Raw genomic sequence first — 27,393 nt, forward strand, 5'->3', positions numbered from 1 at the left:
TGACGTGACGCAAGGCCGTGACCGAGTGTTGAACTTCCCAGCCATACTTTCAGAGTCCTTCCTAAGACACAGGCGCATGCAAGATCAACTAGGATGCTTTATTCGGTTGATATTGCTCATCGCTTCCTTGCCATCTGCTTCGTTAAGTTGTCGATGTACATCTGGAGAGTCTCGTTGCCGCCTGACAGCTTCTCGACCTCCTTCTGCAACGTCTGAACGCGGTTCAGCAGCACTGGTGCGTGGGTCAGTCGTAAGCCGCATCAAATAGAATTAAGAGAACAGACATCGCAGGTCCTCTTGAGAAGCTACAATTTCTCTGTGGCGCAATTGAGTCTGCAGAACTGTATAGAGGGGTTGATACTTACTTCAGTACCTTCTCTTTCTTGATAGCAGAAGTAACAATGTCCTCTCCAGCAGGCTCCGGACCCCAAGCGGGAGACTCATCCAGGTCGGCAACGAAAGACATGGGTGGCACCCGCACTCGAGGACGTGATGAGAGTTTGAGGCAAGTGCCAGGTGGCGCAACACGACGAGCAAAGCGTGGGTCTATCTGCCTAATGGAGCAATCTCATGACGCGTCGCGTCCAGCGCTTGCTTGCCATCGCCTCTGTACTTTCTTCCATCATCACGCACAACACCGCCTCGACCCACCATGGCCTCCGAGACTCTGCTTGCCTTCAAAGCTGGGCGCGCCCTGCGTCGCGAGGGCACCAACTTTGTAGATCCCAGCCCCATCAAGGGTGCCGTCCTCCTTGTTCGCGGCGACGATGAGCTCTTGCACTTTATCTGGAAGAACCGCACGACGAACGATGTCGAGGAGGATTTGATCCTCTTCCCTGGCGATGCGAGCTTTGTGAAGGTCAGCCAGGCTGGGGGACGCGTGTACGTCCTCAAGTTCTCCTCGTCGGATCAGAGGCACTTCGTGAGTGGTTTGGCTGGCACTGTGAGGATGGCGAAGGCTGATAGGAGGTAGTTTTGGATGCAGGTGAATCATGAATCGATGTGAGGAGCGAGGGCAGAGGTGCTGATTGCGATAGGACGCCTCTGCCGCCCGCGATGAGGAATTCGTGAGCAATCTGAACCGCCTGCTGGAGGACCCCGATTACACGCCAGTGTGGCCCGAGCAAGCCGCCTCAACGTCTACTGGACCCGGCACTGCGTACGCCTGTCATTAGCCTACAGCGTGGTGATTACTTATCCCAATCCAGGAGCGCACCAAACCCGTCCGACTTTCAGGCCACGCCCGAGCAGCTTGCACAGCTGCAGCAGATTCTCTCTCGCGGGGGATCGGGCGGAGCAGGGCTTTCGGACCCCGCTTCTGGTACGCCTCATAAGTTCCCAAGCAATCATCGCGTGTACTGACGGGCCTTTCAGATCTGTCCCTCACCGACATTCTTACGCCCGCCAACCTGAACCCGCTCTTCACGTCTCACCCGGAGCTCATCCCCACGCTCTTCCCCCACCTTCCACCAGACTTGCCGATGCCACCGTCACCGGAGGTGCTGCAGCAGATTACCAAGTACGTACATTGTTTACTAGTCGTGCTTTCAGCCCTACATCCCCTCTTATCCTCGACACTTCCACTGCAGCTTGGTTCTATCTTGGTGAGAGCTTGTGCTTACTTTCTACCGTCAGCTCGCCCCAGTTTCGCTCCGCTGTCGCGAGCTTCGACCAGGCGCTACGCACCGGGCTGCTCGGCAACCTTGTCCGCGCGTTCGGTCTACCTGAGGAGGCGGGCACGGGGATAGGTCCCTTCTTGAGAGCGATCCAGGATCAGGCGGATAGGCAAGGGGAGGACAGTATGGAGACGGATTGATGAGTATAGATCGGTGTAATGTGTATGCTTCCATGCTTCGACCAAAGGAATAATGGGCGAACCCGGGCTTCCGATGATGGTCCTTTCCTCAACGCTACTCAGGATATCTACGTCTCTGATGAGCGTACTCTGTTGTTATAAAGGTTGTCTGATAGCTCCTGAGAACGCTCCCTCTTGTAAATTTCACCCATTTCGAGAACAATAGACAATATGCTCGGCCCGGAGGATCCGAAGTGCTAAACGCGGGGTTCTGACGCTCGATGCGCGCATCATCCTTGCTTCCTCCTCTCGCACTTGCGACTACCCATGCTACCCCGCCCATCCTAGCTACTCGCATTGCAGCCTCTGTAGCGCAATGGACGGACCAGATGGTCCAGCATCCCGCAGCTCCAGCTCCCAGAACACATCTAGCAAGCCCCGCGACAATGGCACGCACGCCCACCTGCGCTTCTTCATAGGCCCTCTCCCCGACAAGATCGTGTCCGACACTGAGACGCGCCTCGAGCGCTCACGCTTGCGCACATTTTTGCGCCTGCCCGGTTCCGCGGACGATGATGGCAGCGCAGGCGCGGTTAGCGAGCTCATACGCGACCAGGCCTTCAACATATACATCCGCGAGGGCGGGCGGGAGGAGAACTGGGGAGAGGACCGCGAGGAATCCGTGGTCGATGACCTCATGCGGCGCTGGCGCGAGAGCGAGTGGGCGCGGGCGCTGAGCCGGCGCAAAGGTCAGGGCCAGGCGCAGCGTTGGGTCGGGAACAGCTTCGAGGTGGGGAACTTCCTGGGGAGCAATGTGCTCAAGGAGCGGATGTACAGCAGGAGCACGCGGAGCCTGGTGTCGACACCGGGGCGGCCGAGCGTGTCGTCGCCGCCGCAGGAGCCTGCTTCGCCGACGACGGGGCAACAATGTTACTTCACTGCGCATACTAATCCTACGCGACGTCCGTCGGATGGGGAATCCTTCTTCAGCGCAGCTATAGCGAACGATCAAAGAACTCCCTCGAGTACAGCCCCAATCGACCATTCCTCAACCAAACTCCCTGATCATCTCCCCCAATCCCACCCTGACGCCTCATCGCATCCTCGTCCGCATGCCTTGTCCCTCCAACCTCATACCGACGCCCACCTCAAATCCATCATCAGTCTACCATCCCTCGCCATACAGAGCGATAGCGCCGTGAACACGCCCAATGCTCCCAGAACACCCAACAAGCGCGTCGTTCACTACGCCGATTCTCCTGTCAAATCCCCCAAAGTCGCGAAGGCGCCGCGCTCACCCATCAGTGGCCTGCCGACCGAGTCTGGTGGTGCACCTAGTGGACAACAGGGTCCTTCGTATGCGTCAGAACCTTTGGCCGCTTCCCCGACTGAGTCCAGTTACCCGAACGAAGAGGAATCCCCCGTCTCTCCGACGGAGGTGCTTCAACGATCCGGGACTGACGTCCAAGACACAAGTGCAGGTGCTACTCAGGACTCGCTGGTCCAGGCCGTAGAGACGGACTATAATGGCGTTGTAATGAGAGGTGAGCCCTAATCTGAACTGTTTCTCTCCACTTGCAATACTTGTAGTCTCTATTCTCATGGTCTTGGTCTTCACTAACGTACCTGCTGCAAGCTAATCGCTACTCCCTCCAGACCGAATGCTTGTCCGCCCTGCCTTCCTTCGCGAAGCGACCGTCTCGCCACACTTCGACGAGGCGGAGAACCGCACTACGCGACACGTATTGTACAGCGACTGGAAGGAGTACCTCGTCGTATGGCGACAGAATCGGGTGGAGCTGTATGAGGATTATGTGAGGCTCTCATACTTCCATCATACGGGTGCCCAGCTTCCGTCGCTGCTTACACGATTCGTCAGAGCACACCCGGCAAGGAATACATCACCGGCCACAAGCATCTCGCGCACACCATATTCCTGTGGAAGCACAAGATTAACCTGACGGTTTACTCCTTCGTCGACATGAGCTTCTGCTTGTTCTACCGGACGACGAGTTCACGCTCAAAGCAGGTGAGCTGCTTCGTGTACTCGATGATCATCCATCGTTAGCTCGAAAGTCATGCGTAATGAGCGCCAGACACTGATCCTCCTCTCATAGGTCCTTCACATCGACACCCCGGGGACAAACATCTTCGTGTTCAAGGTGAAGACGCGGTCGCGGGCGGTAGACTGGTATTGGGCCTTATGGCGCAAACTCGGCGGCGAGGTCCCACCTACACTCGAGGTTCACAACCCGCTTTTGGACACGCGGCTGCGTGTCGAGGTCCCCGACCTCAGCATCATGCCGATCGAGAAGGCCGCGCAGTTGCTGAGTCGGGATAATTTGGTCAAGTTGTGCATCAAGTCGTTGAGGGGGGCGGGCGATTTTAAGGCGGAGGTGGAGAGGGCGGTGAGTGTTGGATTTTGTACTTTGAAGTCTGCTTGCGCATTAAGAATCTGGCAACCTCGAGGGAAGTGCTGACAGCGGCTCGTAGCTGGCTAGAGGTGTCCGCCTCGGACTTGCGTGGCGCATGAACACAAATCTCGACTGGATTTGGCTTGACGAGGACGTGAGGGGCAACCCGAGATATTGGGCTGTACTGTACGGGCTAGCGCTCAAACAGGTGTGTTTGCTTTGACGATGTCAAACGAAAGCACTAGCTCACTGGTGATGCAGGGTCGCACTCCCACCCACCTCGAGATTCGCCTCGGGCGCCACTATCCCGAGCACCTGCGCACCGAGACCATCAGACACGACCCCGCAGGATTGAACAGACGCGACCCAGTCTCCAAGCGCATCGAAGAGCCCCTCTCCATCGAGGGCTACGTCGATCGCATCCGGCCGAACACGCAGACTAAAGACCCGGTGTATCTGAGCACGCACGACGGCTTCCTGTTCTTCGTGAATCAGGGCGTAGCGCAGCCGCCTCAGCCGCCCGGATTTGTGCAGTTGCCGGCAAGGGAGGGGGTTGAGATTGTAGGGGAGCGGGCAGGGGAGGCGGGGACGTCGGCGCATGCAAATGGGAGCTCAGTGCATGCGAACGGAAGTTCTGTGCATACGAATGCAGCAGGCCCAGGGGAAATGACTGCCGCTGCCCATCCCTCTCTCGAAGACTACGCGAACATCTTGCGCCGCTCCGAGGTCCGACGCGGCGCGCGGCAGGTTATGGCGGCGCACGCCGTATGCGAGTTGCGAGCCATCGTCGCAGTGCGTCGCGCCTTCCAGGTCGTCCCGCCGCGCGCGCACGACGTGGGTGAGGCGCACGCCGAGGCAGAGGACGAGATGGTGATCTCGGGGATGCGGGACGAGCAAGCGGAAGACGATGATCACGCGGATGTGGGCGGGGAGGAGGGCTTGGTGGACCAGGCTGGGGACAGGTCCCATAAGAAGATGCGGAGGTCGTTCGAGCTGCTGCTGAGGAATGGGCATGTCATGCGGTTTGAGGCGAGTAGTTTGCTGCCTCCTGTTCCGCCTCGGTTTGCCTTTGAAACAGTACTAATCCTCGTCTGCCTCACCCAGACCCACTCCTGCAAGAACGCCATCGAGTGGATCACCAGGCTCCGGCGGCTCGTCTCCTACTGGCGCCTGCGCAAGCGCATCGATGCGCAAGAGGAGATGGAGCTCGCGAGGGCGCGGCGGCCGTTGATCACGCCCCACCTGCACCCCTACCACCGCGACGAGACTGCGCGCGCGCCCGAGCCGCCCCCGGATGCGTCGGCGCCGCTGCCGGCGTTGGGCTCGTTGTTCAATTGGTGCGTTATTGAGGGGTGCAAGCCGGTGATCCGGGCGGGGAGGGTGTTTATGAGGCGGGGGTTGAATGGACCGTATAAGTGAGTCGCTATAACTGCTTGTACTTCGATGATTAGCAAGTGAAGGAGTGCTGACACCGTTTGCGCAGGGAGGTCCGCCTGTTCCTCATCGCTGGACACTTGATCTCGTTCCGCATGCGCCGAGGTTCGCTCGTACACCGCGCGATGAAGCGCAAGCTCAACCTTGTGGATGCATATGTCGTCTCTGGGTACTTCGCCGCTCTCGCTCTCCCGCGAGGTCAGTTCAGCCCTGGGGACGAAAGCCTGCCCAGACGATACCAAGATGGCCTCGAGGCCGACGACCCCGAGGACGACCTCCTCTTCATGATCTGGTATCGCAAGCAGCCACCCTCGCTCGGTCCGGCGAACGTCACCGACGACGGGGTCATCGAGGCCCCTGCGGTACCGCCCCCCGCAGGTATTCCGGCGCTGAAGGCGAAGGAGACGGTAGCGGTCTTCCGCACGAGGAGCAAGCTGGAGAGAGATGCGTGGTGTTGGGCCATCAACTGCGAGATTGAGAAGATCGTGAGGGAGCAGAAGGAGAGGGAGGAGAGGTTGAGGAATACGGGGAATTTGAGGCCGATTAGGTGACGGGGAATTTGGGAAGGTTATGGACGACGATACCCTTGTCGCATTGTATACCACTTGCATAACATACCACGGACAGTCACACTTATTATTCGACACTCGTTTTGCAGGAGTTGTGGGTTCATGGGTTTGAAGGCATGGTCTAGGTAGTATATGTAAGGTGACAGGACACGAAGACGATTACTTCTTCGGCTTCTTGGCACTGGGGACAGGTTATCAGCACGTAAAGTAGACCTGAAGGACAGTACAACGCACCCGTATCTACTGCGTGCAGACACACGGTTGACCACACCACCCAGGTCGAGCGCGCCACGGACGAGACGGTACCTGGAGAGGATTGGCAAAAGCACCTCAGGCAACACGACAACGCGCACCTGACACCAGGCAAATCTTGCGCCGCACCACCTCTGACCAGGACCACACTGTGCTCCTGCAGGTTGTGGCCCTCACCAGGGATGTACGCCTGCAGCGGCTTGCCCGTCGAAAGCTTGATACGCGCGACCTTACGCTTCGCAGAGTTCGGCTTCTTCGGCTTGCCAATGACAATCTGCGTCACGACGCCCTTTCGTTGCGGTGCGCCCTCCAGCAGGGGCGACTTGCCCTTCGACGCCTTCTTGGGGCGCTTCCGGCGCATAGCCTGGTTCAGTGTGACCGACGCGACGGGAGAGGCGTGGAATGCGCGGCTCTGGGCCAAAAGAGAGGTAGCGAGGGGCGTCCGCACCGCCAGCAGCGGACGGTACGCCGACGGGGGCGCACGGAGCGCAGGGGCTGCAAGCGCTCGCAGCGCGGGCAGCATGGTTGTCGGGAACGGAAGACTGCAGCCCGGAAAATAACATATTTTGCCAAATTGACGCGCGGAAATCAACACGCACAAATAACGCGTCTAATTGTCGAGTGCCCCTTGTTTCCTGCGGTCAGCTTTGCAACATGTCTACATCAAGGAGACGCACGAACCGTCGCGTCGTCGACGAGGAGATTGAGGATGCGCAAGCCAGTCAGGACGCGTCGCAGAACCAGAGGAGGGGCTCGAATAGACAAGCTCCCAGGCGCGCGCGATCGCAGCCAGAGAGCGACGATGGCCTCGAAGTCGAAGATGACGAGGCACCCATTGACGTCGACAACCTTGCGGACGCACCAATCACAGACTCTGCTGCTTTAACTATTAAGGGGTACGCGCAAGACTGGGGCAGAATCCAGGATAGGATCATGCAGAGCGCAAGAACCATTATCGAGGTCGGGGAAGCGACAGCAGATGCCGCAGAAGGTCAAGAGAGGGAAAAGGTGTGTATCTCTATGCCTCTTTGTATGCGCAAGTGGTGAACTTATGAACCTAGGGCATCAAAGACCTCGACAAGGTAATGCGCGAGCTCATCGACGTCGCCGCGGACATGAACGCGCACGAGATGAGCTTAGAGGATATACACGGCAGGCTGGTAGCCGGGGAGGAGATTGTCAGTGGTTCTCTGGCCCCCTCCTTGTCTACTGACTTTGACCTCCAGGTTGGCTTGCGAGAGAAGTACAAGGCCGACGTTGTCGAGCGAATGAACGCGTACAACGCCAAGACGAGTCGCCAAAAGTACGCGAAAGTCAAAGAATATGCAACCTTCCGGGAGCAAGTCTTCGTACGCATCTCCATTTTCTCTGCTGCTTCGACTTCTCACTAGGCCACAGCAAGTGGAACACCCTGACGAGCCCATGCCTCCCGTATCAGAGTTTATACCGAAGGGTAGGCAACCGTTCGCGTTGCTGTCCGCGCCTCTCACTGATCTTGCCATATAGAGGATGGCGACGAGAGCGACGACGACGACATGGAGGTCGGCGGTGTCTCGCAAACCTTCACCTGCCCCCTCACCCTCGGCGTGCTCAAGGATCCCCACACATCGTGAGTACCCACCGTATCCCCCCCTTTCTACAACTCCACGCTCTTCCGCCCACCTCCCCCTCTCTCCCCCCTTCCCTTCCCACACACCCCACTCACCCCTCGCCAGTAAACTCTGCGGTCACTCTTACTCCGGCGCCGCCATCAAGGACTACTTCGACTCCGGCCGGAAGGGCGAGCGCAAGCAGTGCCCCGCCGCCGGGTGCAGCACGCAGCTCGCGCGCTCGGACGTGGTGGAGGATGCGGCGCTCGCGCGGCGCGTGAAGCTGTGGGAGCGGCGGCAGAAGAGGGCGCAGGAGAAGGCGGACGAGGATGTGGACGAGGTGGTGGAGTGAGGGGTGAGTAGGGAGGGGTGAGGCAACATCGAGGGGTGGTGTTTGTTTTCTTGCTTCCTAATGTACTGCTGCTCTAATCTGTACAGTATAGCCCGGTCGAGTTATGCAAGGCTTGACTGGTCGGTAATCAGCGGCGCGGACGAGTGTCTGACCTTTTGCCGACACGGGCATACCGTATGAGCGCACACGAGGATGGCGGCTACGGCCAAAGCTAAGCATAAAAAGCCTAATGGTCCTTTCGAATGCATTGGTGGTCGCAATCGATCGAGTCCATTCCATCACGCAAGATATTTTGGAACCCATAAAACCGTATCATTCCACCAACGTATCCTACGATATTCACAAGGATGAGGTATAAGGTAACTACTAGTCAGGGAGTTCCCCCTCTAAATGAGGAGTTCGCCCCTCTTAGGTAAGGAGCTGGACTTCCCCTCGTAAGTCTATCGGGTCGCTAGGGTATTCTAGGAGTGGGGGGCTAGTACTGTACAGTTCGTTCGTTGATGCAGCATTTTAGATACAGTCGTTCGAGAGTCGGAGTGCGTTAGGCGCGGGGTTAGACGGGGAATAAATAGGAGGATGCGATGCGAAGAGGAAGGGAAGCTGAGATGCAACAACCAGACAGACGCAAGGATGGCGGGATGAAAGAAGATAGCGGGAAGGAAGAGTACGATGCAAACTTGTGGCGGAGAAATAGAGGAATAAATGGGAAAGATCGTATGTCGGGCGATCTACGCCTCGTTCTTGGACTGCTTCTGCAGCATCTCGCGCGACTCCTCGACGAAGTTGGCGGCCTCGCTGCGGTCGAACGCGATCTTCTGCCCCTTCAGGCTCATGTCGGGCTCGCGGAGGGCGAACGGGTTGACGTCGGTCTTCTGGTTGAGGTTCGCAAGGCTGTGGTTGACGAAGCGGTGCGAGCTAGGGGTATGTGAGTTTTCTGAAGGTGGTGTGGTAGGAGATAGTTGACTTACGTCTCGTCAGCGCGAACGGCGTAGATCACGTCGAGCATGGTGGCATTCTGCGGCAGGCGCCAGTAGTCGATGGCGATCTGTGGCGCCGGGGCATTGCGCCTGCGTAGTTGATTAGTGACACCCTACGAGACGATCGAAAACGGCAGGGCGTACCACTCAGGCACGAGGTTGCTCTCGATATCCTGGATGCAGTGGCTGTAGGTGCGCACCGCCTCCTCCTCAAGGTAGCCGACGAAGCGGTGGGCCGCCGCGGGCATGATCATGTATGTCAAGACTGCAAGGTTGGATGTCAGGAACATTTGCGACTAAAGAGATGACGACGTACAAAAGAGGTTGTAGAAGACGCCCTGCGCTCCAAGGATGAGGGCACGGAAGAAGATTGAGTGCTTGCGCAAGGTCATGAAGGTCCTGAGAATATGGCGTCAGAGGGGGCTGAACGCAGACCGGACAAGCGTGGGACTCACATGAGATGCATGCGCTCGTTCTCTGCCTCCTCGAGGCACGTATGAATCCAGCCGTTGTCGCGGCGCTGCAGATTTAGTTAGCGTGCCGATTTATAAAATCAGCAAGCGAGATGACATACCATGAGACGCAGGCTTTGCAGATGCCTCAGGGTGGCGGCAACCATACCCGGGACACCAGCGATACTCTCAAGGAAAAGGAAGCGCTGCAGAAAATATAAGCTTCGCGAATATTCCGATATACAATCGAATCTCACGTTGAGCCACCCATCTGGGCCAAGCACAAATCCATCCTTCCTCAGCGCTTGAACGGTCATCTTGTGCGCGTCAGCAGGGAGGGCCTTGTGCTTGTAGCCCGAGACAAGGTCAAAGCCCCATCTAAGCTCGATCAGCTAACCCGCGGGATAACTCCGCGGAATGCACAACTTACCGTGCTAATTTGACAAGGCGGTAAGCGACCTTGTCAGAGAGCTTGGTGGGCACCTGGTGGATGACCTGAAAGCGGGCGTTAGGCACGGGTGCTCCTGCGTGCCACATAACAGATTACTCACTTGGATAGACTTGAGCTCTTCGGGCTTGTAGACGGGGTGGAACAGGAGCCAGTCGCCAGTGAAGGTGTGGGGCTGCTGTGGCACAGTGCTGACAGCATCCTGCTTCGTTAAGGGAGAGCTGGCTGCAGAGGACACAGAGCGGCTCTTGTCACTTGACGAAGCCGAGTCTGCAGCGACGATGAGTCGAAAAATCACAAAAATATACTGAGTGGCACGTACGCTGCGTCCCTTGTGTCGTGTGCTGGTGCACACTAGCCGCCGCGCGAAAAGCCGCGCTGGTGGCAAAGGTGCGAGAGCCCATCGAGCAAACGATGGGGGCTACCCGGAGGGCAGTCGTCGAAGATAGCATCGATGTCCTGATCATGTCGAAATGTCGAAAACACAGAGTGAGTAGTCTGGCAGCGCCCTCCCCCCGAGCGCTCATGCCCTTAAATACCTTCACCTACCGGTTTGCGGCGCCACTACAGCCATCCCGCGCGCACCCGACTCATCCGGTCCTGACCGACCCGCCAAGTGCGGAGGCTTTTGTGTTTCCGCTTTCATCTTGAGGCGCCACCGCTGCAATGGAGACCATATCAGTGGTCCGCGAGTTGCGTCAGGAGTTTGCGGCACGCAGGGCCACTGCACAAAGGCGCAGGAGTCCGATCAAAGGACTGTCCGCAGAAGGCAACCGGACGGTTCAACTTCCCCTTCTCTTCCCACGAATATCCTATTTCGGGACTTGCCGCGCGGCCGCAGCCAATAGGTGAGTCATCACCGTCCTCAAGCAGGAAATTCAGCAGCACAGAAGCAGGGACAAGTCATCGACAAGAGCACTCACAAAGGCCGTGTCTCGTATAGGAGCAATTCGGAGGAGCCTGGCTTTGTCATGGCGCACGGGAAGGTCAAAGGACAAAGGAATTCCGAATAGGCGCTACATCCTGGAGCAGGAAAATTAAACCTCTGCGCCCACAACCCACGCCCCCGAGGCGAGTCTCCTGCGGTAGAATAGAACTCTCCGCTCGCCACCCACAGCGCCGCGCCCGCTGTCGTCACCACCTTCCCTGACGCTGAGCTTCGCCGAGCGCCAATCGGACCTCAAATGCGCGTCTCCGCCGTGACTTCTTCACTCATCCAGAAGGCGCAACGGATCAGCTCGTAGTCCGAGATATCGTCTGCGGCGGAGGACGTCTTCTCGCTCGTCCCTTCCTTGACCAGGAGCCTCTGCCGTCTGCCGTCGTCGGCTGCGAAGGGCGGCCAGGAAGGCGAGGTCGGATATTTCGCCGCAGACGGATCTCCCGTCCTCGCGAACGACGTCCAGTACGCGATCGCCTCTTGAGATACGACCGCTTCCGACTGTTCCAATAGTGCGTCAGCGTTTGGGAAGCGCACGCAATCCACACGATTGGTGGGCCGCACCGCGCACGATTGGTGGACTACACCGCGCCCAATGGATGACCGCAAACGACGGACGGACCTCGTTAAACGCCGTGAACGTATTCCCCGCATTCGGAATTGTGCTAGAAAGATAGAGAGCATTCGTTACTTCGTATCACAACCTTCAGTCATACGGTCAGGTGAGAGGGAGTGCTTACTTGGTTCCTGGAGCGATGAACGAAAGGTGAACGCATGAGTGCCGTGCGACAGAACACGAGTATCGCGAGTGCTTGGTCAAAGGACGCACCCTGGAAGAGGAAGTAGAGATCGGAGGTATGCATCGCGCCCTTCCATGGATCCTGCTCGTAAAGGACGGTATCGGGCACGTCCCAGCTGGCAGGCATCAGCGCTAATGTCTCGAGGGAACCTATATGCAAGATAGCAATACCTATAGGTATAGACGCTCGAGATGTTCTTCGCTAGCGTAGCGTTCGCGACGAAGGTGTCCCTGAAGCTCATTAGTTCTTGCCTCTATCAGCCCAGATCGCTGCGCACATGCAAGTGAAGACAGGATCGCCCGCCAGCGTCCACACCCTGTCCCATTGCGTAGCGAACGGACTACCCGTCTCGTTGGGAGACGGATATAGCTCGAGTATCTTCGCGAATGTGGCATCCGTCTGCGAGATTGTAGTTGAACACGCCATCTGAGAGTGACGAGAGGAAGGCGAATCTCACCACCCCCGGCCACCGCTTGAACGTGATATCCCTGATATCCTGGTCGGTCTGGAAGTCTTCGGGATGACCGCCCGCGAATGTTTTGCCATCCCCCGTCGTGTGACCGCCGACGAAGTCGACGGCGGAGAAGTTGCCCGCCCTAACTAGCGCGGAAGGGAGATCGGGCATGAACCCGTGAGCGCCGGAAAGGGAGCTGTACTCTTCCGGGGAGTCAATAACGGGCGTGAAGGCGCCGTTGATGATGCGGTTCGTTGCGCTGACGATAGAGGCTACCAACCTTCAGACGAATAAACGGAGAAATAGGAAGAGCCGCGTACCGATAGATGCATCACGCAGACAGCTCATAGGTGCTTCATCCGCCGCGCAGCCTACAATAGACGTGACGTTTGCTATAGTCAATTGTGAGCGAGCACGAGGGCCTCGATCGCACGCCTGCCTCACCGAAATATCCTTCGGCCTCTTCTCTCGTATGCGTCGTCCCGTAGCCAATCGACTGAGCCACGGCGCGCGCAAACGGCGGTTCCTTCACGCCTGACCTTTCGTCAGCTCGCGCATGCTAGGCAAGGCAGATAAGACTTACCACCATACGCCGTCATGTGCATCACCACACTGGCACCTATCATCCGTGAGTTACTCTTTCGTGCCTCTCACCTCAACCATCTCAGCCTCACTCACCTCCCGCACTCTCCCCATAAATTGTCACCTTCCCCGGGTCCCCACCAAACGCCTGTATATGCCTCTGCACCCAATCCAATGCGGCGCGCTGATCAAGCAGACCCGCGTTCAGGTCGCCGTCTGCGGCCACGGCAGAGCCTGCAAGGAGGCCCAGGAGGCCGAGGCGGTACGCCATGGAGACGGCGACGATGCTGCCGTTGGATTGAGCGACCCAGTCGTAGAGGGGGAAGCCGGCGGGGGACTGAAAAGAAGGATGAGGGTTCAGAGGGGAGGATATGAAGTTAGCCGAGAGGCGAGCTCACACCAGCATAGAAGCCACCGCCCTAGGGCCAACCTCGTCAGCAACACCGTGATCAAGTGCGGTATATCGGACTTGCATGAATATACACTGCAACTGGCAGGTTATCTCCTTCCACCGCGTCCGTTGGCTTCCACACGTTCAATGTCAAGCAGTCCTCCGACCCAATGCCGACCATCGCCGGTCGCTGATAGCATGGCGGGCCCCAGCCACGGGCGTCTGCGACCCTTCTGTTACTTGGGGCGTTCTCGTACCTCTCGTAACTGGTCGCGTTCGCAGAGGATTCAGGTGCAATGACATTCTCGTCCAAAGGATGTGGCGCACGGAATCTCAGCACGCCCACCGGCTGTTGGGCGTATGGTATTCCCCCAAAGAACGTCACCGAACTGCTCTCTTCTCCCGCGGGTGAAGTCGAGTTGCCGGCGTACGCAGCGTAGCCAAGGTCAACGACGGGTCCGAGCGGGGACGCCAGGGCGTGTATGAGAGGTAGGAGGGATAAGATGGGGAGAGCCATCAAAATGGATGAGGAGACGTGCATGTCGGGAAGCGACGTGTACCGAGAGCGACAGCGTCTTACGTCTTGCAGCTTTATGGCCAGCTGTCTGTCAGCTGAGCGCATACGGTACGGTCATGCTGAGTGCAGCCGGCCCGCCAGCAGCGACGGTCCGTCAGTGACTGGTCTTCGATTTCTCACCCTGTTTGTATGCCTGCAAACGCACCTCCGACACGAGCATGTACTTCAAGTGCGTGCGACAGCTCCTTACCTTCACTTCGCAGTGTGCTTAGCCATTCCTGTATGCGCTGAAAACCCTTGCCATTTTTGCCACCTAGTCTAAGGGAGCAAGTATGGCTGTTGCATCTACAACGTCGCAGGACGCGGCGGGAGCGTAACAGGGCGGATGAAGTTGTCACTATCACATGGTTAGTTGATGATATCCTCGCGAAAGAGGGAGACAACACGTACGCCGACCGATACCGCCTCAAGTACGTGATCGCATGGTTCTCGATCTCGCTCGGGGTGACGCCCACGACATCCCAATCACCCGGCACCGTCGCGTCGTCAATGTAGCGGCGCTCGATCTCGTCCGGCGACAATGTCGGCCACCACACGGACTTGCTCACAAGGTTCGCAGCCCACTTCGCGAGGCCCTTGGGGAGCGCGGGCGCGGTGGAGGCGGGGCGGAGGGAAACGGAGGATACGAGGTCGAGGAGGAACTCGTAGGTGAGCGTCGAGGGCCCAGGGAGGTTCAGCGTGCGCTCGATGCGAGGCATCTCCATGAGGTTGGCGAGCGCCTGGGCGACGTCCATAACGTGCACGGGGCGGACCTTGGTCTGCGACTGGTTCAGGCGCCAGTAGATGGGCCAGACTGGGTGGAGGGGGTTAGCATTGAGGGAGAAGGGAGTGTATGCGTGCACGCACTGGCCATGTTGTTGAGAAGCTTGTCCTCGTAGCCGTACATGATGGACGGGCGAATTATAGTCGCTTCGGGGAAGGCCTCCTTGACGCGCTCCTCGCCCTCGAACTTGGCGCGGTAGAACGCGGACTTTGAGTCCGGTGCAGCATTGAGGTGAGAGACGTGCACAAGGCGCTCGACGCCCTCCTGCTTCGCGATGTGGGCAATGCGGGCGGCGCCGTCGGCGTGTACGGCAGAGTAGTTGAAGTTCCTGAGGGAGCGCGATTGAATGGGGGCACAGGACGATACTCAAGAGTACGCACTTGGTTTCGTAGTCACGGCCGACAAGATTGTACACGATGTCGGAGTGGCGCAAGCACTCAGCAATCTGCTGCTCGTTGCGGATGTCCCATTCCTGCGAAGCGCGTCATGAGAAGTATGTAGTGATTTTGGAGGCTAACGCACCAGCGGAACAATTTGACCGAGGTCGCCCATCGGCTTCAAGTGACGCTTCGTGTCTTCATCGCGGTATGGGACCGTCACCTGCGTTCCGATCTTACCTGCACCGGCATGAGCGAACAAGCCCGCGACGCACGCGCATCACTTACCGAGCTTGGATACGAGGTATCTGCCCAGGAAGCCAGTGCAGCCAAACACGGTCACCCGGTGTCCAGAGACGGCACTGTAGCCGGGGATACCCTGTGCGATGACGGGCTTGCGGGAGGGGAGGGTGGTCAGGGAGTGGTATGCGCGCTGTCGGGCGAAACCGTCAGCAAGACCCCTTGCATGAGATCACCCGCCGCACCTGCGAGGGCGCCTTGAGCGCGCCAGGAAGGTTTGCTGCTCTAGACGACGCCGCCAGCATCGTCGACAATGGCCGCCAATAGTCAACTCGGGATATGCAGGCGACCGTCACGCGTCACACAGTCATCTCTGTGACGCCGGGCCGGCGCTTTTTCTCGTTCCCTCGCGTTGGCTGATCGCGCTCTGTCCGTCCGTCCACCGATATATTATACATTCCCTTCGAACGACACGAGATGGCGCAAGGAAAGATCAAGGGAATGCAGGCCAAGGCTACGAGCGCGAGGCATGCGCAGAAAGCGGCGGCGAACACGAAGAAGGGGAAGCGCACCGTGCCTCCCAAGAAGCAGGTGCTCATCAAGCAGGCTCAGATGCATAAGGTGAGATTTCCACTCCTCCCCCATTATGACATGATCCCGCCTTCACCCTCCCTTGCCCTTTCCTCGAGCCGAAGGCAACTATCTGACACCGAGCGCAGTCCCTCTCAGCCAAGATCAACAAGTCGATCGAGCAGCAGATGGTCAACGCCGCTTCCGCTGGCAAGCTGACAATCATGAAGAATATCGTCCAGCCTGAAGCGTGCGCATAGTCTGTATCATACCACGTCTAACGCTGACAGGCGTTCTCCCCCACAGGTCGTCATCGAAAGCGTCTAAGCCATCGACAAAACATACATAGGCGCCGTCCACGCCAATCATCCGCGGATCTGGCCCTTCATGGGCCTTACATGCGACCCTCCACCCCTTCGCAAGCCATGCTTGAACCCTTAGCTCTCACATATTGTACTTGCCATCGTTAAGCAGGCGCTACTGGGATGCAGGGCGACTGCTCGAAGGAGCCGATGAACTACGCGGGAGAGGAAGGCGTGGAGGTGTGGCGTTGAGTGATGCATAAAATGGAATGTATGAATCTGATTGAGGTGCATATCAGAGGATTCAATAACGTACTTCTCTGAAGACTGTACAGATGTCAGGCGGAATTCATCGTCGCCCTTTGGGAATACCTTGCCTGTTTCTTCAAAGCACCTTGCGGAAAAATGGACGCTTGTGTCAATATCTCCACTGCTGAACATTCTCGCACTGTCAGTCAGCCTTCTACGATGGCCACAGATGAAAGCTGGCTTTATGGTCATTATTCGGCAACTGCCGAACATCTCAGCCGTGGCCAATCTTTCCGCGCCTCGAGCGTTTTTCGCCAAGCTCGCCCACCTCGCAAGTTCGAAGAATTTTCTGATAGGACGTATATGTGGCACTTGTTGCTCTCCGCCAGGTACCGAGGACGGGCAGGCACCGACGCCTTCAATGGGAACACGGCCGCATGTGGTGCCCGCGCGAGTCTGTGGCATGGCAAAAATTGAAGGTCAAGCTTCCAAGCTCAAGAACACCTGAAGTTCATGTACGTAGCGGTAGACCATTGAGAAGGTTGAAGACAGGCAGATCCACTGAAGTTTCCTCTCTATCGCAAAAGAAGGACGCCAGACATTAGCTCTGCAGCCTCTGCTCGCCACCACCTGCTCCGTCGCACACTGCCTTCACCTCTTACACCCCCCTGCGCCGGGATCTGCATGACCTATGCGCTCCGCGAGCGGGCACACCCAGGGTGATCAGCCCAGACACCCGATGTCTCCCTATATAATACGTCGTACCTTCCCCCGTCCTCTTCATCCTCCCCGCCCTCCCATCCTTCCTCCCTATCTATCGCGCTTCGCGTGTACTTTCTTTTTTTTTACCCCCTCACTCCTTCGAAGCCAAGTACATAACGATGTTCTCTCGCGCCTTCGTTGCTGCTGCCCTCGCCTCCACCGCCCTCGCGGCTGGTAGCCATGCCGGCGACGGCACGTACTACGACGTTGGCCTCGGCGCCTGCGGTATCACCAGCTCTGCGGACCAGATGGTTGTCGCTGTGCCGGATGCGATGTTCCAGGGCTACCCGTGAGTTCCTATACCTCGACGTCGAGATAGTACTCACTGACTTGTTTTCCCTCAGTGGCGCCGGCGCGAACCCGAACCTGAACCCCATTTGTGGGACGCAGATTCGCGCGTACTGTACGTCTCCCTTCCCTCCCTTTCTCTTCCCAACACTCCCCTAAACTGTCATCCCTCAGACAACGACAAATCTGTCGACGTCACCGTCGTCGACCGCTGCGGCGGCTGCTCCGGCTTCGACCTCGACTTCTCCCGCGGCGCCTTCCAACAGCTCTCGGACCTCGGCCCCGGGCGCATCCAGATTACCTGGGACTGGCTCACCGGCGTCTCCTCCGGCGTCCTCGAGCCCACGCAGCCGCCCGCGACGACACCCACGACGACCGCCGGCGCGCCCCCCACTACGACGACGAGTGGCTCCGAGGCGTGCTCGCCAGAGGGTGCTATCCGGTGCCCGGACGAGCACTCGTGGGAGATCTGCGGGTCGGGGAGGTGGCAGTACAATGGGGTCGTCCCGGCGCCGTATGTGTGCAGGGACGGGCAGCTGATCATCCCGTCGAAGAAGAGGCACTTTGGGCGCCAGCACTGAGAAGCTCTGCCACCAGAGATGAGGCAATCTGGGCGCCAGCGCTGAGCATATGAGAGGTGCAGAAGAAAAAGAGAATCCAAGGGTCACTTGGGCGTCATTTATTGGGGTTATTTATCTGGTCTATCTATTGGTGTTTGTGTGTTGCTCATAGTATTGGGTACAGTATATCACTAAACAGCAATTGCTTCATAGGATCTACTCCGGATGTGATCTTCTTGTCTACTTCAGTTGGAACTGCAGACTAGGAAAAGGATGAAGAGGTCAACCGGATTTGTGACATCAACTGTGACGGCACGTGGGAGCGAGCCCGTGGCGTGGCAACAATCCCACGCTTGCCTTGCTTCTTGCAATGACCAACGTTTGACTGTTGCCATTGCTTGTGTACCTATGCCTCGCAGCGCATTTCTAGAAAATCCTGCGGCCAAAGCGAAGACGCTGATCATCCACTCGCCAAGCTCAGCCTCGGTCCCGACTGGGCTCTAGCTACGAAGTGAGGTGGGTGCTCTGAGCCGCGACTTCATCGGGACATGCGGCGTTCCTCCCTACCTGTCTCCCGCTGTATGCTCTACTTCCCGCCGGCGACGTCGCCACCGCCGCCTCCGCCCGCCAGTCCTATATTCGCCCCATTCGTCAGGCCCAAACCACCTCCGGGAGTCGCATCACTACGTTTGACCGACGATGATTACGGCGCCTTTCCTGCACGTATGATGCCATGTAGCTCAACAGACGGGCCTGCGCGGACCGCATTCATGGCCCTGTCCGGTCTCTGTCCGTGGCTTCAGACATATACAGGACTCGACACCGTCATGCGCACCCTACCAATCACCAGAGCGCAGGCACCGACGATGAAGCAGGGATGATCTGCGCACGGCCGCACCTAGGATGTGTGCCCGTACCAGGGCATTGTTCCATCGTTTTCCATCTTTGGAATTCCTTTGGGGTGCGATGGGAACGCCTTCTTCGTTGACGGACCAAGGTGAGCAACAGACAACGATACTACGGCTACGATATTGTCGCTCGTGGCGGATAGCAAGGCGGCGCTACAGCCCGCGGCAGACATCAACGAACGCGCCGAAAGGCATCACACGGCGCGCACAAAGGTGAGTCACACCTTTTATTCGCCGCCTACCCGGGCGCTCCTTAGCTTGCCCCTGTCGACCAGCGGCCAGCCCAATTTTGTACCTGCAACGCGCCGTGCCCGCCGGGAGGGTGCAGGCGCATCGCGGGATGGGTACCTGCGTACACCTCCTCCTGCCCCTTACTGAGTGCGTGATCTGGCTACAGGCGTGATCAGCATTAGCCCAGGCTCGGGTAAGAAAGTGGGTGGGTAGGGGATGGTGGCGGATATATAAACATGAGTCCGGTGCTCTCGTCCATCGTCCGTTTGCGACTTCATACGCCCCTCCCTCTATTTACGCGCCCTTCGCTTGCGCCTTCCCTCCCTTCGGTTATCCTAACCGACCACCTTTCCTTTCTTTACACCTTCCCCTTCCTTTCAACAACAAACGATGTTTGCCCGCTTTCTGTTTGCTGCTGCCGCGCTCGTGTCGTCGGTGCTGGCGGATGGTAGCCACGCTGGTGATGGTGAGGATATAATATGTGACTTCACAGTGATAGTGATTACTGACTTCAGATCACAGGCACGTTCTTTGATGTCGGCCTCGGCGCGTGCGGTATCACCAGCACTGCCGACCAGATGGTCATTGCCATTGCTCACGACACGTTTGACAACTACCCGTGTGTCCTTCTGTCTCTGAAGGCCGGGGAGATGGGCTGACCTGACTTGCAGGGGCGCAACCGCAAACCCCAACTTGAACCCCATCTGTGGTCAGCAGGTCCGCGCCTACTGTTCGTACCTCTCTCGTATCCGCTTGGCCATTGCGCTTACCACTCTACCAGACAACGGCAAGTCCGTCGACGTCACCATCGTCGACCGCTGCGCCGGCTGCAACGGTGCCTTCGACCTCGACTTCTCGCGCGGCGCCTTCGACAAGATCGCCGATGAGGGCCTCGGGCGCATCCAAATCACCTGGGACTGGCTGACCGGCGTTTCCTCCGGCGTCCTTCAGCCCACCAACCCGCCCGCGACGACGCCCACGACGACGACCGTCGCGCCGCCGACCACAACCACCGGCGCCGAGGCGTGCTCGCCCGAGGGCGCGATCCGCTGCCCGAACGAGAACTCGTGGGAGATCTGCGGGTCAGGGCGCTGGCAGTACAATGGGCAGCTGGCGTACCCGTACGTGTGCAGGGACGGGCAGCTGGTTATCCAGTACAAGAAGCGCCATTTCGGCCGCCAGCACTGAGGGTGAGTAGGATTCGTCACTGGGTTTCTGCTTTTGACTGACGATGAGCAGGTCACGATAAGTGCAAAAGCTGTTTCTCGTTAATCTTTATCTTATTTATTGGTGCATCTGGTGTACTGTTGGGTCAAACTATGGGTGTACACGTAGTCGAATATCTATCTATCTACGGCCATCTAAGCAATGCCGTTTCCATCAGAATGCGCGCGTTTTCGAACGAGAGAGAAAATTGCCACACAGCATGAATGTTCACAGGAGGCCTTACGGCATGCTATGTCGTACACGACCACGGTCCACCTCCCCAATAGCGCGATATCACACTTGGGAGCTTCGGAGACCATTGAAGCCGTACGGGGATAGCAAATAGGACTTCCGTGACGAGAATGTGACTGCGCGCGACACGAGGCCCGCGTCGTTTTTCCCGGATTCTCGACCGGGCAGCCCATGATTCAGCGGGCGAGCTGACGGCGGTGGGCACCGACTTCCTTCGCATCCTCCCAGACGGACGACAGGAACGCCGGAGACGCAGACACGACGCCCTCTGCGCACTGGAACAGGGACATCCCTGCTCCCCATCACCCCCGTCCCATATCCCGCAATCAGCAGCTCACGCCGTCCCCGACGAGCCCATTGTCGCACACAATGTCGACCACGAGCCTCCAGACGTCGATGGGCCAGCAGCAGGTAGAGCAGCCCCTGCACAACCGCGGATACCGCTCGTACCTCCCCAACCCCCTCGTCGATACGAATGGCGCTGCCGCCGCCGATCCCCACTCCTCCCCGCGCAGCGCCGACCTCAGCGGGCCGCCGCGCTGGGAGACCTTTCCGCAGAGCGGCAACAACCCCAATGGCCCCGGCGCGCCCAACGGTGGTTCCCGGGGCTACTTTGACAGCGGCCACGGGCCAGTGCAGCTGCCCTCGCCGACGGAAAGGCTCGCGCCCTCTCAGGATGCACAGCGAGAGCCCAGCAGCGGACCCGATCGCCGGCGACACCGCTCTTCCCCCGTCGCGTATGCCAATGCCGCGTCACCGTCCACGTATCATGCACGCCATGGCAGCGAGGGCGCTGATTCGAGCGCGACATTCTCGAGCAACAGCTCGGGATCACATCCTCGCCACCACTCGGATGGCGCCAACGCCCCGCATCGGTGCATGAGCCCTCGTCTCGCTCCTATCCTGGGCGAACCCGCGGCGTCGGCATCGTCACTGCGACTGCCCCCAATCGTCGATCACCCGTCGGACAAAGGCGCCATGGACTGGACTGGGCATATGGCCTGGCGCATGACGCCTCAGGGCCCTGTTGCGTCGCTGCAGGAGAGTCCCCCTATCATGTCCCACCCTCCCTCGTCGGATGGTCCACCAGTCAATGACCCGGCGCATCCACGACATGCGCGCGTGCAGTCGGATGTCACCGATGCCCACTCTCGCGTTCACCATCCTGTACCGCGGCTCAAGACGAAGACAAAGTTGACAACAGAACGCCGCAAGGAGATCTGTCGGTTCGCTATGGCGAACCCGTCCGCACGTCAGGAGGACATCGCCACGGCGTTCAGTATCGAGCGCAGCACTGTCAGCAAGATCCTCAAGCATCGCAAGGAATGGCTTGCCAGACCCGATGACGAGGCAGAGCGGGCGAAGAACAGGTGTGTAACAGTCGAGCTTCGTCGTCGGCCGCTCACTAAGAAACGGTGAGACCCATCAAGTACCCCATCATCGAGCAACACCTCGAGGAAGACCTCGAGCGATGGCGCAGGGAGCGGAAGCCAATAACCGACATCGCCATCAAGCGACGGGCTCTCGAGATCGCTCAGGATGCCAGTGTTAGCAAATCACCCGATTATCTAGTGACCGCTCGATTGACAATCATTCTGCAGATCTACTCTCCAGAGCATAGGGAGTTCAAAGCTAGCCAAGGCTGGGTGGAAGCCTTCAAGCAGCGGTACGGAATCAAGTACGTGCCGAATTTCTTTACTCGGTCACTACGCCCCCCTTTTTCTTCAACATGACCCACTTGGCCTTCGCAATGTCAATGCACCCAAGCGCCACGCCAGTATATTTCTTCCTCTTTTGCGTCGCGCTTTCAACGCGCCCTTGACACCCCTCACCTGATGTCTGTTCGACTTTGCTGAAACGGTGATCAGGAATCAATCCTTTCCAGGTCAAGCAGCTCTTGAGGAATATCGCAGACTTGCCCCTCCACCTCCACCAAATACAACAGGCCAAGGATTCGTTTACTGGAACGAAAGGGCCCCTCGCTCGCCATCGCCAAACAGGCAGGGACATGACCAACATGGGCAGTATAGAGGTGACCCTGCGGCGGCGGGGGCGTCGCATCACCCCCACCATCAGCCGTCCTCCCATGACGCCTACAGGCCGCCCTGGGGACGAGTGGACGAAGGCGACAACGAGCGAGGCCTGGCGTCCTCATCCGGGAGAGACGGCTATCGTTCCGAAAGAAGCCCATACGACCGGCAAGGCAGTGGCAGTGGCCAAGGTCACCAAGCGCCATCTAATGAAGATATAATACCTGCCGTACGGTCGCTCGATGATCCTCTCATAGAGTTTGCCGCCGAGTTCAAGTCTCGCGCGGCGCGTGGAGATCTCGTTGACGCGAATCAAGCTGAAGGGCGGGTGTGCTTCTTCGACGCGTTCGATCTCTACTGATATCCGTCGCAGAGCCATTCGGGATGTCATCTTCTTCTGTCTTAAGCGGCAACAAGAAAAGGATCCTGTCGTGACAAGAGGCGAGATGGAACTGCTCAGAGGAATAGCGGACCGTCTCTTTCAGTTGGCGGTTGGCCAACAACTGCCCGGCGATGCATTGCTGCCACGCGATTGAACCAGCTCTTGCCATTCTCCATACTTCTGTGACCCCCCTCCCTTACGAACTTCTGCGCTGCGGGCATCGCTCTAGTCCATCTACCTCATATTCTTTCCGTCTGCATTGCCAGGACCGGAGCGCCGTCCCTCCACATATCCGTAGTGCATGCACCTACCTTCGCCTTCCTCCCCCATGATTCATCCTTCCACCAAGCGTGTTTCCCTCATATCTCACCTTCCCCATACGTTTTCTCCCCTTATGCATCTCCCATGCGCGCACACGCCTGTCCCATCTGCACCTTACCAGCACCTGCTCATTCATCTTTAATTCGTATAATGCATCGCACTCACGATATCCCAACGCACTTTGTACTACTACTCACTAGATACGTATAGTATCGTGACGTGTACCTATCTTCTCGTGGCGGGCACATAGTATCTGCTCGCGAGGGCACGTACCTATCGAAATTCCGTTTAGTACTCACATGTTAGCGACTGGTAATGGCGGCAGCCCTTCATACGATCTGACTCTTTCTTCCTTCCAACCCCGTTCATGTGTGCTTGCATCGGTGTTTCCAGTCTCTGCAACCGTCAGTCTGCGCCAGGGAGACGACAGGTAGGTGCTTTTTTGCGTTCTCTACGTCGCCGCATGTGTTGCTCGAGTGTGGCCTTCATCTTTTTCCCGTCTGCGGTTGAAGAAGAGGCTCATCAATATCATCTATTCTACGCCATACAGCATTGTAAATTCCTGCATTGAAATACAACTAGCAACATCCGGTCAAGCCTCTCAACCAAGAAGCCCACGATTCTTAATCAGAACAAGAAGTACCCAAGTCCAACAAAAGCACCAGCCATGCAGAGTCTCAGAAGGTTGTTCTTCCGCTCGTTCCGCTTCGGACCATCGCCCCATCGTCCCACAAACCAGTCGAAGCGCATACCAAGCTGTGCGTACTCGCCGCGCTTCATCACTCCGACCGTGCGCCCCATCTCGCTGAAGATGCGAAGGAAGGTGCTCTCCAGGATCGCAAGTGCTCGGTATCCCCCCGACAGCTCGATTTGCCGCGAGGGGTTGTCGGTGTTGGATCCGTCGTCGAGCGCGACATGACGGTAGACATCGAGGAGCAGGTTTGCGAGGACGACACTCGGAAGAGCAGTCAGCGCGAAGCGGACGATGTCCATTCGCAAGAGGGCAGCACCCGCGAGGAGCGACCCCGTGCAGGCCAAAAGGCACTCAGCGGCGTTCGGCGCATAGTCGCGGTAGGAGTGCTTGGGGTACATCCGCATGAGCGCGCCGTCTCCCACCGACCACATATAGAAGCGCCAGTAGGAGCGCTTGCCGTCATGCCACCAGGGATGCGTCACGATCGCGTCTGGCGCCGCGTAGAAAGCTTCGCCGCCCTTTGCGAGGGAGTGGGCCGTCTTCTGAAGGCAGAAATCGATGTCCTCGCCTCCGCCTGTGAGTAGAATGTCAGCTTCTGTGAGTTTGCAATGGCATCATACAACTGACCTGTCTTCGGGAACACGAGATCATACAACACGCCGTCGTCCGCTCGACGCGCAATCAAGTTCGCCGTCACGCCCCAAGGTACGTCCGTATCTATCTGGGTTGCGATTGCCCAGAAGTATGTGACGCCTGCAAAGTGCACCGCAGCTTTGAAAACGGTGTCCGCAGAAGGGAACTTGCAGTGTCCGACGAAACCCGCCGCGCGAGGATGGGTGCGGATGCACTTCTCCGCCTCGAGAAGAAAATCCGGCTCTGGGGCTATATCGTCGTCGAGGAAGGCTACCCAGTCAGCCGTGGATTCGGCCATGCCGCGGTTCCTCGCGGCGGATGCGCCGAGGTTCGTCGAGTGCACGCGAATGCGAACTTCCGGACACTGGGAGTACTTGTCGAGCAGTTCCTGCGTGCCCTCGGCGTGCGGGTCGTCGATGATGATGATGTAGCTGGTCTCGCATGTTGCTGACGGACGGAGGGACAGGATTGCCTGGAGGGCCTCGATATCGACGCGGTACGAAGGCACGACAATGTCCAGTGCGAGCTTCTCCTGAGGCACGACACCGCCACTGTTCTCCTTGAGAAGTTCGTCTCGCAGACGGCTCACCCCGACGCGAAGAGTCTCGAAGGACCATTTCGGCGCACTCTCCTTCGTGTAGCGTGCGTCCACCGATCCGCCAATGTCGTTCCGAAGTCTACAGTCCTCGAGCATGCGCGAGCACCCAAACCTGCGATAGATCGTGTATAGGTATGGGTCGCCGTCCTGGTTGACGAAGATGTCTGGGATGACCTCGCCGCCGAACATATCGAGGTGCTTGCGATGCACAACGGGGAACGTCGGCATACCTGCGAAGGTCTCATCCATGAACGCGACGCACCCGAAGCCAAGGGGAACCTGTCGTGTCGCGGAAAGGTCTGCGAAGGCGCGATGCACTAACTCCATCCATCCGGTCGAGAGCAGCTCGACATCGTCGCCTAGCAGGACGTAGTAATCGCAGGCGTCGGCATATGCACGGCGAGCACAGTCGCGCCAGAGGGTGCATACCCGACCTCGTGCCACATAGGAGGGTGGTAGCGTGACGATGTCGGCCGAGGAAAGCCCGGCGTCGGCTAGAATGCGTGCGGCGCGACCATCGCTGAGTACGCTGTCATCGTGGTCGGCAAGCACGTAGATTCGAAAAGCAAAGGCAGGGGGATGACCATCGGCCAAGCAATCGCCGCTCGTCGTCCGGATCAATGAATGGGCGAAGCGAGTCAGATTCTCGGTGACGGGTTCCTTAGAGTGTACGCCGCCTGCGATTCGCGAAGTTATGGGAAGGAGGATCGCGAAGGTGATCGGATTGTGTTCCATACGAACCAACGTGCTATGTTGAAGGGATCCTAGCGCCCGACCTTGTGCAAGGAGGCGATCGAGCTCCCCTGTTATCCATTGCGCAGTCTTCAGCATCCCGGAGCGAAGATCCACGCATGGCTCCCAGCCAAGTACGCGGTGGACGAGCTCATTGTGGGAGTTGCGCGACGCGACTCCGATGGGTTTCGTGATATCGTATGCGAAGTCGACTTCCGAGGGCCGAACGCCAGCGGCTTCGAGCGCGATGTGCGCGAGCTCCTGGATAGAGACGGCCTGCTCGGTGCCAATGTTGAGAGGACGGCTGTAATCCGAGGCGAGAAGCTTCAGGACGGCGTCGACGCAGTCGTCGATGTACAGGAAGGACCGGCGTGCATGCCCGTCGCCCCAGATCTCGAAGGACGGCTTCAAGGACGGCGAGTCCGCCAGCATGCGCGCGGCGACCAAGGCTTTGCGCAGCATAGCCGCGGGGGCCTTCTCGCGGCCGTTGTACCACTCGCCTCGAGGCCCATAGACGTTATGGAAGCGAGCGATGCGCACCTCGATCTTGCCCTCGCACTCAGCAAGGAGCATCTCGGAGGCCAGCTTCTCCTGACCGTACAGACCCTGCGGCTTGGGCGGCCCAGTCAGATCGGTCCACACGTCGCCTTCACGAAGCCGAACGTCCTTAGATAGATCGGCCTGAAGGTGTTCCGGATAGATGCACGCAGAAGACGCATAGAGAATGCGCGCGGCTCCGGCTTTGATGGCAGCACGAAGGACGTTTAGCATGATGGTGTGGTTGTCGTCGTAGACGATGAGGTCGTTTTCGGCGCGTATCGCTCCCATGCCGCCCATGTTCGCGGCGAAGTGAAGGACGTGGGTGATTCCTTTCATTGCTCGATCACATACGCGTACGTCGCGGAGATCTCCCTTCAGAAAATCATGACAGAGACTAGTTGGGGCGTCGTATACGGGGTCCTGGATGTCGACAACTCGAACGAAAGGGAAGCCTTCGGAGACAAGTCGCTGTGCGACATGGGAGCCCTATGCGTTGCTGTAAGGGCCTATTACCTGAATAGTGGAGAGGTGACTCACAATGAAGCCAGCTCCGCCGGTCACTAGAATGCGAGAGTTAGACTTGTCGATAGTGGGCATAAAGGCGATATGAGGTGCAGACTATGGAGCGGCTACTGAGGAACCAGTCGAACTTATGAGTGGTGTTTTTTCGGCCTACGTGAGAGGTCGTACACGTCTTCCAGAGCGGTGCATGGGAGCATCTTGAAGTCACCA

The 27,393-nt window shown here is 58.2% G+C and overlaps 16 protein-coding genes across 16 annotated transcripts; 9 read left to right on the forward strand and 7 right to left on the reverse strand.

Annotated features, from left to right (window-relative positions):
- Window positions 1–23: 23 nt before the first annotated feature.
- Window positions 24–505, reverse strand: SCHCODRAFT_02615420 (uncharacterized protein). Its single transcript, XM_003034406.3, has 3 exons — window positions 366–505; window positions 285–316; window positions 24–232 (listed from the first exon to the last, which is right to left on the reverse strand). The coding sequence occupies exons 1-3, from the start codon at window positions 464–466 to the stop codon at window positions 117–119; spliced, it is 249 nt and encodes an 82-aa protein (XP_003034452.1). The 5' UTR covers window positions 467–505; the 3' UTR covers window positions 24–116.
- A 97-nt stretch (window positions 506–602) lies between these two features.
- On the forward strand, window positions 603–2,039 carry SCHCODRAFT_02615422 (adhesion regulating molecule). Its single transcript, XM_003033827.2, has 6 exons — window positions 603–922; window positions 974–985; window positions 1,038–1,159; window positions 1,209–1,321; window positions 1,375–1,519; window positions 1,636–2,039. Exons 1-6 carry the CDS (start codon window positions 653–655, stop codon window positions 1,814–1,816), a joined length of 843 nt encoding a protein of 280 aa, XP_003033873.1. The 5' UTR covers window positions 603–652; the 3' UTR covers window positions 1,817–2,039.
- Window positions 2,040–2,097: 58 nt separating this feature from the next.
- On the forward strand, window positions 2,098–6,633 carry SCHCODRAFT_02532847 (uncharacterized protein). The gene is made up of 11 exons (XM_050343557.1): window positions 2,098–3,339; window positions 3,452–3,609; window positions 3,675–3,824; window positions 3,913–4,203; window positions 4,289–4,417; window positions 4,471–4,742; window positions 4,821–4,840; window positions 4,907–5,022; window positions 5,161–5,242; window positions 5,288–5,624; window positions 5,693–6,633. Exons 1-11 carry the CDS (start codon window positions 2,172–2,174, stop codon window positions 6,192–6,194), a joined length of 3,225 nt encoding a protein of 1,074 aa, XP_050201701.1. The 5' UTR covers window positions 2,098–2,171; the 3' UTR covers window positions 6,195–6,633.
- SCHCODRAFT_02615426 (putative mitochondrial 37S ribosomal protein MRPS12) lies at window positions 6,172–7,002 on the reverse strand. Its single transcript, XM_003034407.2, has 3 exons — window positions 6,566–7,002; window positions 6,447–6,518; window positions 6,172–6,393 (listed from the first exon to the last, which is right to left on the reverse strand). The coding sequence occupies exons 1-3, from the start codon at window positions 6,985–6,987 to the stop codon at window positions 6,372–6,374; spliced, it is 516 nt and encodes a 171-aa protein (XP_003034453.2). The 5' UTR covers window positions 6,988–7,002; the 3' UTR covers window positions 6,172–6,371.
- A 116-nt stretch (window positions 7,003–7,118) lies between these two features.
- SCHCODRAFT_02698021 (uncharacterized protein) lies at window positions 7,119–8,405 on the forward strand (the record flags this gene model as incomplete). Its single annotated transcript, XM_003033829.2, has 6 exons — window positions 7,119–7,472; window positions 7,526–7,642; window positions 7,691–7,813; window positions 7,863–7,917; window positions 7,971–8,073; window positions 8,180–8,405. The coding sequence occupies 6 exons, from the start codon at window positions 7,119–7,121 to the stop codon at window positions 8,403–8,405; spliced, it is 978 nt and encodes a 325-aa protein (XP_003033875.1).
- Window positions 8,406–9,133: 728 nt separating this feature from the next.
- Window positions 9,134–10,749, reverse strand: SCHCODRAFT_014899 (alternative oxidase; the record flags this gene model as incomplete). The annotated part of the gene is made up of 10 exons (XM_003034408.1): window positions 9,134–9,320; window positions 9,374–9,472; window positions 9,527–9,647; window positions 9,699–9,781; window positions 9,838–9,902; window positions 9,957–10,040; window positions 10,092–10,212; window positions 10,265–10,329; window positions 10,386–10,552; window positions 10,605–10,749. 10 exons carry the CDS (start codon window positions 10,747–10,749, stop codon window positions 9,134–9,136), a joined length of 1,137 nt encoding a protein of 378 aa, XP_003034454.1.
- A 713-nt stretch (window positions 10,750–11,462) lies between these two features.
- SCHCODRAFT_02698023 (alpha/beta-hydrolase) lies at window positions 11,463–13,987 on the reverse strand (the record flags this gene model as incomplete). Its single annotated transcript, XM_050346911.1, has 13 exons — window positions 11,463–11,720; window positions 11,791–11,884; window positions 11,960–11,966; window positions 12,049–12,134; window positions 12,190–12,249; window positions 12,297–12,418; window positions 12,477–12,745; window positions 12,794–12,865; window positions 12,918–13,007; window positions 13,057–13,092; window positions 13,152–13,392; window positions 13,454–13,474; window positions 13,541–13,987. 13 exons carry the CDS (start codon window positions 13,985–13,987, stop codon window positions 11,463–11,465), a joined length of 1,803 nt encoding a protein of 600 aa, XP_050201702.1.
- Window positions 13,988–14,256: 269 nt separating this feature from the next.
- Window positions 14,257–15,723, reverse strand: SCHCODRAFT_02615441 (NAD(P)-binding protein). The gene is made up of 7 exons (XM_003034410.2): window positions 15,649–15,723; window positions 15,452–15,596; window positions 15,309–15,403; window positions 15,167–15,258; window positions 14,870–15,114; window positions 14,414–14,816; window positions 14,257–14,360 (listed from the first exon to the last, which is right to left on the reverse strand). The coding sequence occupies exons 1-7, from the start codon at window positions 15,706–15,708 to the stop codon at window positions 14,309–14,311; spliced, it is 1,092 nt and encodes a 363-aa protein (XP_003034456.1). The 5' UTR covers window positions 15,709–15,723; the 3' UTR covers window positions 14,257–14,308.
- Window positions 15,724–15,880: 157 nt separating this feature from the next.
- On the forward strand, window positions 15,881–16,233 carry SCHCODRAFT_02490702 (uncharacterized protein; the record flags this gene model as incomplete). Its single annotated transcript, XM_003033830.1, has 2 exons — window positions 15,881–16,024; window positions 16,123–16,233. 2 exons carry the CDS (start codon window positions 15,881–15,883, stop codon window positions 16,231–16,233), a joined length of 255 nt encoding a protein of 84 aa, XP_003033876.1.
- An 89-nt stretch (window positions 16,234–16,322) lies between these two features.
- On the reverse strand, window positions 16,323–17,197 carry SCHCODRAFT_02195900 (uncharacterized protein). Its single transcript, XM_050342037.1, has one exon. The coding sequence runs from the start codon at window positions 16,987–16,989 to the stop codon at window positions 16,411–16,413; it is 579 nt and encodes a 192-aa protein (XP_050201703.1). The 5' UTR covers window positions 16,990–17,197; the 3' UTR covers window positions 16,323–16,410.
- Window positions 17,198–17,465: 268 nt separating this feature from the next.
- On the forward strand, window positions 17,466–17,882 carry SCHCODRAFT_01051196 (uncharacterized protein; the record flags this gene model as incomplete). The annotated part of the gene is made up of 3 exons (XM_003033831.1): window positions 17,466–17,575; window positions 17,631–17,689; window positions 17,749–17,882. Coding segments are annotated over 3 exons (303 nt in total), but the record flags the coding sequence as incomplete, so codon positions are not given.
- Window positions 17,883–18,838: 956 nt separating this feature from the next.
- Window positions 18,839–19,554, forward strand: SCHCODRAFT_02195926 (uncharacterized protein). Its single transcript, XM_050342038.1, has 2 exons — window positions 18,839–19,255; window positions 19,325–19,554. The coding sequence occupies exons 1-2, from the start codon at window positions 19,038–19,040 to the stop codon at window positions 19,443–19,445; spliced, it is 339 nt and encodes a 112-aa protein (XP_050201704.1). The 5' UTR covers window positions 18,839–19,037; the 3' UTR covers window positions 19,446–19,554.
- Window positions 19,555–19,797: 243 nt separating this feature from the next.
- Window positions 19,798–20,197, forward strand: SCHCODRAFT_01051997 (uncharacterized protein; the record flags this gene model as incomplete). Its single annotated transcript, XM_003033832.1, has 3 exons — window positions 19,798–19,892; window positions 19,945–20,003; window positions 20,055–20,197. Coding segments are annotated over 3 exons (297 nt in total), but the record flags the coding sequence as incomplete, so codon positions are not given.
- A 5-nt stretch (window positions 20,198–20,202) lies between these two features.
- SCHCODRAFT_02195931 (uncharacterized protein) lies at window positions 20,203–20,737 on the forward strand. The gene is made up of 2 exons (XM_050342039.1): window positions 20,203–20,463; window positions 20,513–20,737. Exons 1-2 carry the CDS (start codon window positions 20,376–20,378, stop codon window positions 20,701–20,703), a joined length of 279 nt encoding a protein of 92 aa, XP_050201705.1. The 5' UTR covers window positions 20,203–20,375; the 3' UTR covers window positions 20,704–20,737.
- Window positions 20,738–20,816: 79 nt separating this feature from the next.
- On the forward strand, window positions 20,817–23,144 carry SCHCODRAFT_02745584 (uncharacterized protein). Its single transcript, XM_050347192.1, has 4 exons — window positions 20,817–22,101; window positions 22,152–22,278; window positions 22,333–22,409; window positions 22,600–23,144. The coding sequence occupies exons 1-4, from the start codon at window positions 21,101–21,103 to the stop codon at window positions 23,120–23,122; spliced, it is 1,728 nt and encodes a 575-aa protein (XP_050201706.1). The 5' UTR covers window positions 20,817–21,100; the 3' UTR covers window positions 23,123–23,144.
- Window positions 23,145–24,091: 947 nt separating this feature from the next.
- Window positions 24,092–27,258, reverse strand: SCHCODRAFT_02698029 (glycosyltransferase family 2 protein; the record flags this gene model as incomplete). The annotated part of the gene is made up of 3 exons (XM_050346912.1): window positions 24,092–24,732; window positions 24,786–27,147; window positions 27,199–27,258. 3 exons carry the CDS (start codon window positions 27,256–27,258, stop codon window positions 24,092–24,094), a joined length of 3,063 nt encoding a protein of 1,020 aa, XP_050201707.1.
- Window positions 27,259–27,393: the final 135 nt, after the last annotated feature.

This window comes from Schizophyllum commune (genome assembly GCF_000143185.2).
Source record: "Schizophyllum commune H4-8 unplaced genomic scaffold SCHCOscaffold_3, whole genome shotgun sequence".
Lineage (NCBI taxonomy): Eukaryota > Fungi > Basidiomycota > Agaricomycetes > Agaricales > Schizophyllaceae > Schizophyllum > Schizophyllum commune.

Bases quoted from the DNA above. Each gene is read 5' to 3' on its own strand.
- SCHCODRAFT_02615420 (XM_003034406.3), bottom strand. From the start codon at position 466: ATGTCTTTCGTTGCCGACCTGGATGAGTCTCCCGCTTGGGGTCCGGAG. The intron at 317-365 runs GTAAGTATCAAC...ATTGCGCCACAG, and splicing joins AAGAAAGAGAAGGTACTGAA to AGAAATTGTAGCTTCTCAAG. The intron at 233-284 runs GTCTGTTCTCTT...CCCACGCACCAG, and splicing joins TTCTCAAGAGGACCTGCGAT to TGCTGCTGAACCGCGTTCAG.
- SCHCODRAFT_02615422 (XM_003033827.2), top strand. From the start codon at position 653: ATGGCCTCCGAGACTCTGCTTGCCTTCAAAGCTGGGCGCGCCCTGCGT. The intron at 1,322-1,374 runs GTACGCCTCATA...CGGGCCTTTCAG, and splicing joins GCTTTCGGACCCCGCTTCTG to ATCTGTCCCTCACCGACATT. The intron at 1,520-1,635 runs GTACGTACATTG...TTCTACCGTCAG, and splicing joins GTGCTGCAGCAGATTACCAA to CTCGCCCCAGTTTCGCTCCG.
- SCHCODRAFT_02532847 (XM_050343557.1), top strand. From the start codon at position 2,172: ATGGACGGACCAGATGGTCCAGCATCCCGCAGCTCCAGCTCCCAGAAC. The intron at 3,340-3,451 runs GTGAGCCCTAAT...TACTCCCTCCAG, and splicing joins TAATGGCGTTGTAATGAGAG to ACCGAATGCTTGTCCGCCCT. The intron at 3,825-3,912 runs GTGAGCTGCTTC...CTCCTCTCATAG, and splicing joins CGAGTTCACGCTCAAAGCAG to GTCCTTCACATCGACACCCC.
- SCHCODRAFT_02615426 (XM_003034407.2), bottom strand. From the start codon at position 6,987: ATGCTGCCCGCGCTGCGAGCGCTTGCAGCCCCTGCGCTCCGTGCGCCC. The intron at 6,519-6,565 runs GTGCGCGTTGTC...AATCCTCTCCAG, and splicing joins CAAGATTTGCCTGGTGTCAG to GTACCGTCTCGTCCGTGGCG. The intron at 6,394-6,446 runs GTGCGTTGTACT...ACCTGTCCCCAG, and splicing joins TCTGCACGCAGTAGATACGG to TGCCAAGAAGCCGAAGAAGT.
- SCHCODRAFT_02615441 (XM_003034410.2), bottom strand. From the start codon at position 15,708: ATGCTGGCGGCGTCGTCTAGAGCAGCAAACCTTCCTGGCGCGCTCAAG. The intron at 15,597-15,648 runs GTGCGGCGGGTG...TTCGCCCGACAG, and splicing joins CGCTCAAGGCGCCCTCGCAG to CGCGCATACCACTCCCTGAC. The intron at 14,361-14,413 runs GTACGTGTTGTC...ACCATGTGATAG, and splicing joins TTGAGGCGGTATCGGTCGGC to TGACAACTTCATCCGCCCTG.
- SCHCODRAFT_02195900 (XM_050342037.1), bottom strand. From the start codon at position 16,989: ATGCCACAGACTCGCGCGGGCACCACATGCGGCCGTGTTCCCATTGAA.
- SCHCODRAFT_02195926 (XM_050342038.1), top strand. From the start codon at position 19,038: ATGTGTGCCCGTACCAGGGCATTGTTCCATCGTTTTCCATCTTTGGAA. The intron at 19,256-19,324 runs GTGAGTCACACC...ACCAGCGGCCAG, and splicing joins ATCACACGGCGCGCACAAAG to CCCAATTTTGTACCTGCAAC.
- SCHCODRAFT_02195931 (XM_050342039.1), top strand. From the start codon at position 20,376: ATGGGCAGCTGGCGTACCCGTACGTGTGCAGGGACGGGCAGCTGGTTA. The intron at 20,464-20,512 runs GTGAGTAGGATT...GACGATGAGCAG, and splicing joins TTCGGCCGCCAGCACTGAGG to GTCACGATAAGTGCAAAAGC.
- SCHCODRAFT_02745584 (XM_050347192.1), top strand. From the start codon at position 21,101: ATGTCGACCACGAGCCTCCAGACGTCGATGGGCCAGCAGCAGGTAGAG. The intron at 22,102-22,151 runs GTGTGTAACAGT...AGAAACGGTGAG, and splicing joins GCAGAGCGGGCGAAGAACAG to ACCCATCAAGTACCCCATCA. The intron at 22,279-22,332 runs GTTAGCAAATCA...ATCATTCTGCAG, and splicing joins AGATCGCTCAGGATGCCAGT to ATCTACTCTCCAGAGCATAG.